General features: G+C 53.2%; 1 protein-coding gene across 4 annotated transcripts in view; it reads right to left on the reverse strand.

The window, feature by feature from the left end:
• LOC123521685 (complement C3-like) overlaps window positions 1–10378 on the reverse strand; it is a 34468-nt gene extending 24090 nt beyond the window's left edge. For 3 of the 4 annotated variants that reach the window (XM_045290395.1, XM_045290394.1, XM_045290396.1), the window contains exons 1-16: window positions 10294–10378; window positions 9945–10152; window positions 8928–9102; window positions 8659–8729; window positions 8445–8533; window positions 8249–8331; window positions 7962–8049; window positions 7125–7227; window positions 6912–7032; window positions 6526–6641; window positions 5565–5705; window positions 5269–5478; window positions 4826–5035; window positions 4368–4529; window positions 3998–4127; window positions 2853–2930 (exon numbers count right to left, since the gene is read on the reverse strand). In XM_045290395.1, coding sequence (XP_045146330.1) covers window positions 2853–2930; window positions 3998–4127; window positions 4368–4529; window positions 4826–5035; window positions 5269–5478; window positions 5565–5705; window positions 6526–6641; window positions 6912–7032; window positions 7125–7227; window positions 7962–8049; window positions 8249–8331; window positions 8445–8533; window positions 8659–8729; window positions 8928–9102; window positions 9945–10152; window positions 10294–10364 — 2056 coding nt within the window. In that variant the 5' untranslated portion in view covers window positions 10365–10378. Of the gene's footprint in view, window positions 1–2852; window positions 2931–3997; window positions 4128–4367; window positions 4530–4825; window positions 5036–5268; window positions 5479–5564; window positions 5706–6525; window positions 6642–6911; window positions 7033–7124; window positions 7228–7961; window positions 8050–8248; window positions 8332–8444; window positions 8534–8658; window positions 8730–8901; window positions 9103–9944; window positions 10153–10293 lie in introns of those variants that run through there. The other variant, XM_045290397.1, reaches the window with a different exon arrangement.
• Between the last annotated feature and the right edge of the window lie 550 nt (window positions 10379–10928).

Raw genomic sequence — 10928 nt, forward strand, 5'->3', positions numbered from 1 at the left:
GAGATCAACCCTCTCCATCCTTGCCTCAAGGGAGCCTTCTGGCTGGACTTCCCCTGCGATCATGTAGTGGATCTTTTCAGCAGTCCCGGGTGCTGCCAATATTCTTCACCAGCACCATCATGCAGTCGGATCCGTTCTTAGGTCGTCCTTATTCAACGTCCAACGTTCCCATGCGTAGGAGGCAATTGGAAATATCACGGCTTGGCTCAGGCACATCTTAGTCCTCAAAGTAACGTCCTTGCTTTTTGATACTTTAAAGGGGTCTTGTGCAGCAGGTTTACCCAGGACAATCTGACTCATCAGGACTCTCTAAGACAGAGTAGAAATGCCCTTATGGGTTTCCAAGATTTTAACTTTATGAGAGTAGAAAGCCTCATCTCTCTCCTTCGGAAGGGCCAGGGGCTTTGAGCTACTGACCTTGCAGTTAGCAGCCCAACCCACTCCACCAGCAGGACTCCTTTTGAGCCATCCACATCTCCCCTCCATTCAGTCCCTAGGCTCCCTGGGTGGTGCAAATAGGAAGCTTGGATACTAACCAAAAGGATGGAGATGTCAAGTCACCTACAGGGAGCTCGGGAGAAAGGCCTGGTGATCTCTTTCAGAAGAATCAGCCACCGGCAGCCCGGTGGCTGTCACACATGGGTGTCTCACATGGGTGTCCCCATGACTTGGCGTCAACTCCACGGCAACGGGCAACTGGTGTCAGCTGCTGCGCCTGGTGTCTTGTGTGACTCTTTCCCCCGGATCTTCACGATGAACCCAGCTGGTGCATTCTGACGAGGCTAATGAGCCCCAGAGAGGTGAACTCACTTGCCCAGGACCACGCTGCCCAGGTGGCAGCGCCGGGATGAGAACGCATCCAGTACCCAGTACCCTCCCATCTTCCTGACCCCGGGCTCAGAGCTGCGTCCTTCTCTCCACACCCTGGCCTTGCATCTGGCAGGCATAGTCCAAATTGGCATGTAGTGCCAATTGGCATGTAGTGCTCATTCCTCCTCTCCTTTAGTTCCCTCCAAGGAGCCCTGGGGGGCGCCATGGTGATGACTTGGGCTGTGATTGGCAAGGTTGGCAGTTGGAAACCACCAGCCGCTCCTTGGGAAAAAGATGAGGCTTTCTACTCCCATCAAGAGTGAGAGTCTCCCACCTTTCCCTTCCCCTCCTCGTATGGCTATTCTCATTATTGGTCCTGAGGGGTTTATCTGTCCTGGATTCCCTGTGTTTCCAGCTCTTGTCTGTACCCATGTACATGCTCTGGTCTAACCGGATTTGTAAGGTAGAATTGGGATCATTAAGGGATGAGGGGGGGAAGCATTAGAGAACTAGAGGAAAGTTGTATGTTTCATCGGTGCTGTACTGCACCCTGACTGGCTCATAATGATCTACATTTAATCCCCTCCCTGGGGGACAGACAACAGAAAAGTGAGTGAAGGGAGATGTCGGACAGTGTAAGACATGAAAAAAAAAAAAAAAAGATAAATCATCAAGGGTTCGTGAGGGAGGGAGGGGGAAAATGAGGAGCTGATACCAAGGGCTCAAGTAGAAAGCAAATGTTTTGAGAATGATGAGGGCAACAAACGTACAAATGTGCTTGACACAATGGATGGATGGAAGGACTGTGATAAGAGTTGAAGAGTCCCCAATGAAATGATTAAAAAAAAGGAAAACAGAAAAGTTACAAAAAAGAGCGACCGTCTCAGAAACCCACAGGGGCATTCTACCCTGGCCTAGATACAATGCCCTAGTTGGGCTTTTTGGTTCATTTCCCTTGTGGAGCCTTGGTGGCATGGTGGGTTACACCGTATGCCAGCCATTGGAAACCTCCAGCCACTCCTTGGGAGAAAGATGAGGCTTTCTACTCCCATGAAGACCTGTAGCCTCTGGAAACCCACACGGGCAGTTCTACTCTGTCCGATAGGGGCGCTGTGATTGAGCTCGGTGTCCCCATGGCTGCTCTTGTTGGCCGTGGCTGTTGAGTAAGCCCACTCCGTGTGCGACAGGGATGAGCTGTTGTGCTCCATCGTGTCATTGTTTGATTTTCAGAAGCCGATCACCCGGCTTTTCTTGCTGGTCTTTCAGAAACTTCGTTCAGGTATGTCAAGGTAACCTTCAGCAGCACAGCCGCATGCAAGCTTCCCCGGACAGAGGGGGAGTAGCTCTGTTGGAGGGGCATTGGCTAGAAATGGAATCTGGGTTTCCCCGCTTGGAAGTTGAGAATGGTATCTGTGGGCCAGCACCACCCTCATCACAGAGGCTTACTAAAACCAGACCTACTGCCATCGAGTCAGATCCAACTCACGGTGACCCTGTATCAGATTTCTGAGATTGTAAATATTTCCCGGAGCACGCAGTTTACTTTTTCTCTTGTGGAGTGGAGGGTGGGTTTGAACCACTGACTGTGTGGGTAACAACCCAATGCCACTAGCTCACAGAGGCTAGGCATCTAACAAGTGCACTTCCCAGATGCTGTTGTTGCTAGGGCGCTGATAGGATTTAGCCCGTGCCATTGAGACACTCCTGTGTAAGGCGTGGAAGGTGGAAGGGAAGTAAGACCACTTTCCTTGCAGCCATGGTTGCTGGTGGGTGAGTTTCAGACCTGTGTGTTCTTGCATGGGCATGTTTCCTTAAATTCCCTGGATAGTAGAAACTGCAGCAGGGTCGATCTTTGAGTCCCAGCAAGCAGCCTCACGACGTCCACCCTATAGATCTTCTAAGGATTTCATAAGCTGCCAATCCCCTTTGTTAAATCTCTTCCTGCTTGAAGTAACTGGATTGTTTTCACTTTCCTGCTACAAGTGCTGACGGACACAGTGGGTTGGGGAATCAGGAGGGATAGGCCACGCTTGATCTCTGACCTGCGTTCCTCTTTGTCTCCAGTCTCTTCAGGGAGCGGCGGTGGCGGCTAGGAGGGGGGCTTTCAGGGCAGTGCCAGTCTGGGAGTCAGAGGGAGAAAATGATTACTGAGACAGCAATTCAGATCATTATCAACATCCTTGATTATATGAATTGATTACTTACAGTGTGTTCAGGGCTTTCTATGGGGTACCTCATAGTCTCCTTGTATTTAAGGCTCATCACTTAAAAGCATTGTGCCTGGGAGCAAGTTACTGAACCTCTCTGCTATAAGTTCCCTAGCTGTGTAAATGGACCTATTATAAACTAAAAACAACAACAACAACAACAAACAAACCCAAATGCACTGCCCTCGAGTCGATTCCAACTCATCGTGCCCTGATGGGACACAGCAGAATGGCTCTTTTGTGTTTCTGAGATTGTAAATCTTCATGGGGGTAGAAATGTCATCTTTCTCCCGCAGAGCAAGCAGCTGGTGGTTTTGCACGGCTGACCTCGGGGTTAACAGCCCAATGCATATCCCACTACGCCATTAGGGCTCCTGGATCGACTATAGCTCTATTCATAAAGTTATGCATATGAAAGTACGCAGTACAGGGTCAAACATGTCATGAATAGGAATAATTATGATATCATTATGTAGAACTAAAAGAAGACACTTTTAGTCGTCACCAGTAGCTGTTCTACTTTCTCTTCCATGGCAATGAAACAGGCATCTTTTAGATATCACCCCAATACAGACTACATTCCCTAGTCTCCCTAGACAGGGCCATGGCCTTAGTTCTAAAAGATGAGATATGAGACAAGTATTTTCTCCTTGATGTACCATGATGTACCATGTGGGCCATCGCGGAAGATTAAGCTGGAAGGTGCTTGAGTCTCTGGGATTTTACTATGTGATAAACTTAGATCTCTCACAAATCACTGCTGATTTTTGTCTTGAATGTTTGTCAAGCATATGAGTGAATGACACACAATAAGTTAGTTAGATTGTCCTCATATTAGGAATTTTTTAAAAAAGAGAGACCTATAAAGGGAATGTAACTGATCTGTGATCAAGGTGTGGAGTCCAAAGCTCTTATTCATAATGAGTCAGCAGCACTACTTCATCCCATCCCTCCTCCTGTCCCTCCCTCCCTGCTTGTACCTGAGCTTGCCAGGGTGTCCATCCCCGTGCTGATCTTGAGGTCCAGTCCAGCATCCTTGAACACAGCAAGCCTGTCTTTCCCACTGCCTGCTGTGCAGCCAATGTCATGCTTCTCTACTACATCCCAGACCTACAGTCAAGAACGAAATTTGGATTTGGCTCCCATATGAGCCTAAGGAAAAAGCAACAGTGCACTGTGACTACTGGTTCAAATATTAATTCTTATGCCATCTTGAGCTTATTGAACTCTTACCCCCTTCCAGTTGCGGTTCTGTGTACCTTCTCCTTGAACATTTACACCCCTCGATTTGCCAAGGTTCCAGCTAGAATTCCCAGGAAACCTCTAGGCTCAAAGCCCATATGCTCTCACCTTTTTCTGAGTGAGCTTGTGCTTGCTGTTCAAAACATAGACAGCTTTATCCACAGCCACTAGTCCCACTGTGGCCTCTGCATCACCTGTCACCTTCAGTTCCACCTTGCTGTTGGGCTCAAAATGATGGATGCTTTCTTCTTTCTTCAAGCTAACCTTCAGCTGATCCAGGAGAAACAGACATGTCAGAGGCCCACAGACCTCCCAGGGGCTGCTCCAAATCCATTTTTGGGTTATATCCCCTACTGTTCTGGTGGAACAGCTGGGAACTCCACACATTTATTTGCATCATACCCACCCCCCAGGTTGAGCTTTTAAGGCCACATTTCCTCCTCAGGGGCCACATTTCCTCCTCTTCCTCTCCCCTGCCCGCCAGACTGTGGACCCCTGCTGAACTTGTACAGGACATCTCTGGAGCATTATGATGATTAGATACAACTTCAAGATATTTATCTCACCGTCCCCATGCATCTGTCATTCACATCAATCCATACAGAATCAGCCACCAACTCAGGGTCCTGGCTTGCTCCCTTGGGCAGTAAATAAAAGGCCACGATGCGGAAGGAGGGCAGCATTTCTGGAGTCACGTCAAGAATGGCTGCTGTGTAGACGCCTCCCTGGCTTTTTGGCTGATGTTTGGCAAGCACGATCCGACCCTTACTCAGGACCTTGGAGACAATTGAGGCTAAGATGAGAATGGCTTGCCCAGTTCTTCCCTAAACTGTCTCAGGCCACCAGGAGAGGGTCTACAGTCCCTTTTCTTTAGTCCCTTGGTCTGAACCCACCCCCAAATTATTCCCACCTTTCCCCTTTCATTCATAGTCCCTTCAACCTAAGTAGCCAGAGTTATTCTAGAGAAAGAATTTCTTGGTGCCGGCAGGCCCTGGTACTAGTTTCTTACCAGGAGGGTGAAGTGGGTGATCTGGTCCTTGGTTGAGGGGTTCCGATGCCTTGTGTTGAGGCTCAGGTGGATGTTGCTGCCAACTTCGGTGCTCAATGACTTTACTTCAATATGCAGGAAGTTCCCTGACCCATCCTGAGTTGAGTAGGGCTGAGCTGTCATCCTGGCAGACGCCTGCTCTTCTGGCTGGAGATGTTCATTAGTTTGTACCTGAAGAGAGGGATGGAGATCAGAACCCTTACCCTTTCAGCTCACCCGGTCCCAATCCCACCATCTCTAACCTATCCGATTGGTACCAGTATAGGGAGCTGGTTCAGATCTGCCTCTGTGTTGATGGTCAGAGCAGCCACCCCATCGACTGAGGAATGCACTTCGTGGCCTTCACTACGGACGATGACTCCGGAGGCTGGAGACCCATCAGGGTTTGAGACCAAGACCTGGGATGGAATCTGGGGTGAGATGGATGCCAGGCCCGGGGGTGGGAACCGGGACTGCCATATGAGTAGGATTTCCTTGTACGCCAGGGCAACAGTCATATTCAAATGTCTTTGATTGGCGCCTTGTGGAGTTTGTCAGCACACAATCCTAGATGGGCCCCTATGTCTTAGTGCGCCCCGGGAGAAGGCCTGAGGGTGGAGGGGATAGGAGGAAACATGGAGGGCTGCAGAAAACATGGGGTAGAGTGATCACCCCGGTATAACTCTAGCCTTCCTATGGTCCCTCAGATATCTTATCATCAGAACCCTCCCCCCCAGCCCAAATTCACTGCCACAAAGTCACTGCCAAGCAAGCATATTAAACCAGCACAGTGGCTAGGCAAGAAAGATGCTCAAGGACCACTTCTCAGCCTCAGTGTGGCTCCTGAGCCCTCGACAGTGAACTTCTAGAGCAGTGGTTCTCAACCTGTGGGTCTTGACCCCTTTGGGGGGGGTCGAACGACTCTTCACAGGGGTTGCCCGATTCCTCACAGTAGCAAAATGACAGTGATGAAGTAGCAACGAAAATAATTTTATGGTTAGGCGGTCACCACAGCATGAGGAACTGTATGAAAGGGTCAAGGCTTTAGGAAGGTTGAGCACCACTGCCCTAGCGCCATCACTCAACCCAGGAGGCCCCCTAAGACTCGAGAGATCTTGGGGTTGATTTTGGAGGCATGGATGAAAGATGTAGCTCTCAGGCAGATGAGTGGAAGGGGACAGAGAAGTCCAATGTATTTGATATTTGGTTTCTGGATGTCTGCTTTGGGGAGGTCCTGACCCTGAAGTTGAATGGCATTCCGGGCTTGAAATAGTGGGGTGTCCTGATGAACCGGATGTTGTATGGGCTCCGGACAATCTTCACTCCCGAAGTCTCTGTCCGGACCATCTCCCCCCCTGTCGAGACAAGGAAGATGGTGGGGCCTTGTAGAAGAAGCGCCATTTCTTGGGGGCCTGGCATGAATGTGGGAGGGGGTCCATGTTGGTGAAGGTAGGGAAAAGACCCCGACACAGTTTCAGCTACTCCCAGCCCTTCTCTGATCTTCCGTTTCTTTGATGTGAAAACGGAGACTGAGAGGTGGGCCGAGGCCACACCTCAGGCACCTGCGCTGGGAAAGGATGCAGGTGTCTCTGGCTCTCGGGCAGGAGCCTGGGTGAAGGGGTCACCTGTGGAGAACACGGTGATGTTGACGTAGACTGACGCCCCGATGAACTCCTCTTCTGGCCCTTGGAATGCAGCCATCAAAGTGTCTTTCTGGAGGGAGGCATGGCCCAGGCCTTCCGATACCTGCAGCACAGGATAGCAGAGGGGAAGATGGCTTCTTTGGGGAAGGGGGAAGGGTCTGGTGGGATGGGGGGTGTGAGGGGGGACTCAGTCACCTCCACCCTCTGCAGGGAGCTTTCGATGGGGACCCGGCGGGAATCCAGTGACACCCCGAAGATAGCCAGAGCGTGTCCATCCACCGGCTTGTTGAATAAGTATCTGGGAAAGAGAGGGCCATCATACGGGCTCTGAAACACCCACACAGCCTCATGTGGCTGCAGTGAGGGGCTGTCTGGCTTCACGCCGCGTTGTCCCTGAACACCCAGAAGATTTTATGGCGAACCCACAAAATCCTTGGGAGGAGGGGCAAGGATGTCCCATGAAGCCTCACTGGTTGCAGACGTGGCCCGGGGAACCCCCCAAGAGGGCTGTGGCACCGTCTGGAGCCACGTAGCAGTCAGAACTCAGGGGATGTCAGAGGTGGCCTGTGAACCTCCTCAGGCAGATGGCAGCCAGCATCTTAGCGCTGCAGGAATGACCTGTGCAACTTCCAGGAGAGGACCTTCACCACCTCAGAGCCCTGGAGATGGGCTGCAGATCTCACCAGGCCGACAGTGAGACATGAGCACTTCACCGAGCGGCCGAGGTGGGCTGCACAACCTCATAACATGGCAGAGGTGACCTTCAGAGATGCTCAGAGCAGGATCATGAAGGGGCCTCTGTGACTTGTACAAGCCTGTTGGGTAGACCAGGAGCCCCGGACAGTCTTGTAGCCCTGAAGAGATGGTCCGTGCAACCTCAAGGATGAGCAAGGGTGGCTTGGATTATCTCAGAGGCGGTAGAGGGCCGGCCCCAAACACACGGAAATCCCAAGGTGGGCCCCTTCTCGTGACTGGCCAGGGTCCTGATGTTTCTGGTCCTGCAACAGGACTAGGGGAGAGAGAACGACTCACCTGGCATGGATGTCGATGCCCAGAGCGGTGTCGTTGAGGTAGAAGAAAGTCTTGTTTGGGGTCAGCTTGACCTCAAAGGATGGGAGCACTGGACGGGATCAGGCAGGGGGAATTGTGAGCAGTTCCCCTCCACCACTCACCCCTCCCTCACTGGAACCTTCCTCGGTGCCTCTGAGGACCCCCGGGGCCGGGACACGTGGGCCAGCTGAGCTTGTGAGCCCTCCTTCCCATGCCCGACCCTGTCCCTTGCGTGTGGCATCTTGCCCACCCGGGTAGACCCTTCTCACCATACTCTTTCACCTCAAAGGCTGCCTTGAATGGCTGCTCAGGGGCACTCTGGTAACTGGCTTCAATGCTCCACGTCCCCAAACTGAGGCAGAGGTCAGAAGCGATGTCTGAGAAGGCGGCCCCCACACCACGCCCCTAAGGGGTTGCACCTTAGTCCTCGGGTGCTCAGACCGGGCCAGGGCAGGGCCAGGGCACCTGATGAGCTCCGGGAGGTGGAAGGAGTTGACGAAGAAGCCGTCCTTGGCCAGCAGACTCTGGCTGAGCACCGTAATTCCCTCTGGGTTCTGTGGGGACAGGGCACGGGGCTGCTGACGTCCCTCTGGGAGGGCCCGTGTGGTCCCGCATAGGTCTCATGGGACCTCATCGCCGTGTCCGGAGTTCCCCTCCCGCTCCTGTCAGGGGAGATCACCTTGATGTGCAGATCGAACGGGCTGTTCGAAGGATCCATCTTGTGGTCCACTGTGAACACTCGGTACTGAACTGTGGGAAGACTGTGCGTCAGATCCAACAAGGGAGGGCGAAGGAGCATGAGAGATGCAAGGATCTGGGGCCAGGGGTGGGGTGGGGGTGGCGCTCAGGATTCAGGGAAGATTTTAGGGCCCAGGACCACGTTAGTCACTGGGGGAGGATGTGGGGAGGAGTCAGTGCTTGCCCCAGGCCTAGTGCTGGGGGCTGTACCCCAGTGCTCAGGGGTGTAGATGGTCTTGTCTGTTTGGATGAAGATGTAGCCAGCGTGGGGAGCCACGAGCACGTGCTTCTCCATGAACGAGGAGGTCGAGATAGGCCCCCAGTTTGCCTGGATGGTGACGTATTGCTGTCCTGGCTTTGCGGGGTAGACCAGTTCCTCTGGAACCTGGGGGAGAGATGTTCCACATTCCTCAGGCCATGAGGGAGGTAGGGTGCGGGAAGAGGAAAATGAGCTGATTGATACCAAGGGCTCAAGTAGAAGAAAATGTTTTGAAAATGATGATGGCAACCTATGTACAAATATGCTTGATACAATTGATGTATGAATGTTATAAGAGCTGTCAGAGCCCCAATAAAGTGATTAAAATATATATCGAGAGAGAGTTACGGACTCGGAATTCCACACTGTCCTGCCTGGCGCTGTGCGTGGGAATGGACTGGGGCAGCGAGAAAGCACTGTAACTAGCCTGCTTGCCAAGTAGTGTTCCCACCAGCAGAGGGCGCCCCTTTACAACGTGCACATGTGGCCACTGAGCTGCTTCGGACCCAATGGCCAACTGGGGGTGGGGGTGCTGCAGCGCGGGACTGTGCTGCGGACTGAGATTTGAGCATGCTAACTGTTTGCACCTCCCAAATCAAAAGCCAAACTCCCTGCCATCCGGTTGATGCCGACTCATAGTGACCCTACAGGACAGGGCAGAACTGCCCCTGTGGCTTTCTGAGACCGTAACTCTTTAGGGGAAGAGAAAGCCCTGTGTTTCTCCCCCGGAGCCACTGGTGGCTTCCCGGACTCCGTATTACTCCCTACTGGACATGGCAGTCCTCTTCCCAGCCCAGTCTGAGGGGACTTTTGAGTGGAGAGAATGGAGAAGCTGTGGTAAGAACATCCGGGCCTTGCATGGACTCTCTGATGTCCCTTTGGGGCAGGTCTTCCGGAGTCTGTCCCCTCCACCGTCACTGCTGACCCAGCATCCGCTTTATGAGCCCCCGCCCTTCCCTGTCACCCACCGTCAAGGAGACTTTGTCCATGAAGTGGTTTTTAGGTGAGAGAGTGAGCTGGCCCTGGGCCACCATTGTACTCTTCCTGGGGAAGTCCCACAAGGTAATGTTCACCTCCAGGGGCCCCCTGAGAGGCTGCGGGGAGTCACTGTGGGCCTGGACGTAGATGTCCTCGGGGCTGCCCACCCGCAGGACTCGGGGGCTCACCAGGATGTACCTGCCGGAAGACAAACACAGGAGCATGAAGGGGAGGGGGGGAAACTCACATGGGGAAGCAGCGGGGACCACAGGGGTCACAGGCAGGGAATCACACAGATGCCCGATGTGGCTGGGAGGTCCCTCAGTCCCCCAGACTCACAGTGGCTCTGCATGGGCCAGAGAGGCCTCCCAGAGGAGTAGAATCAGCCCCAGGGACCAGGGCACGTCCATGGTGGGTGGGCAGGCGATGTGGAGCTTCAGCTCCCAGCTGTCCCTACGCCTGCTGCCCTGACCCTGGCCTCTTTGGCTTGGGCGGCCCTGATGGGTTAATAGCTAACTGGGTGTGGGTCAGGGGTTCCCAGAAATCCCCTGGGAGCAGAGGTGCGGCTCCTCCCTCCACAGTTGCCCTGAGAATTGGCCCAGTTCCCCGAATCAGGGACCAGCACAAGGGCTACTCCTCCTAGGAGCCAGGGCGGGCCTGACGGGGAAATCCTCCCCTCCCCCAGCAGAGAGCCTAGGCCCAGAACATTGAACTTGGAGCTTAATTGGGATTGGCCAGCAGGGACAGAGGGACAGGACACTACCCGCCTCCCCCACCCTCCAGTTCTTGGGAAATTGACTGGCTTAGCTGATCCAAGGAGTGGCGCTAGCATAGTGTTCTCAGGCCACCCAGAGAGTCTTAGGAACAGTGACCACCCGGATGGCATTTTGCTATCTGGCCCCAGCACCCACCAGGAAGAAACCTTTCGAGAAAGGCAACCCCCACCCCCCTCCCGTGCCCCTAGGTCCTTCTTC

This window comes from Echinops telfairi, unplaced genomic scaffold (assembly GCF_000313985.2).
Source record: "Echinops telfairi isolate 266 unplaced genomic scaffold, ASM31398v2 ScPeMD7_36;HRSCAF=134, whole genome shotgun sequence".
Taxonomy (NCBI): Eukaryota; Metazoa; Chordata; class Mammalia; order Afrosoricida; family Tenrecidae; genus Echinops; species Echinops telfairi.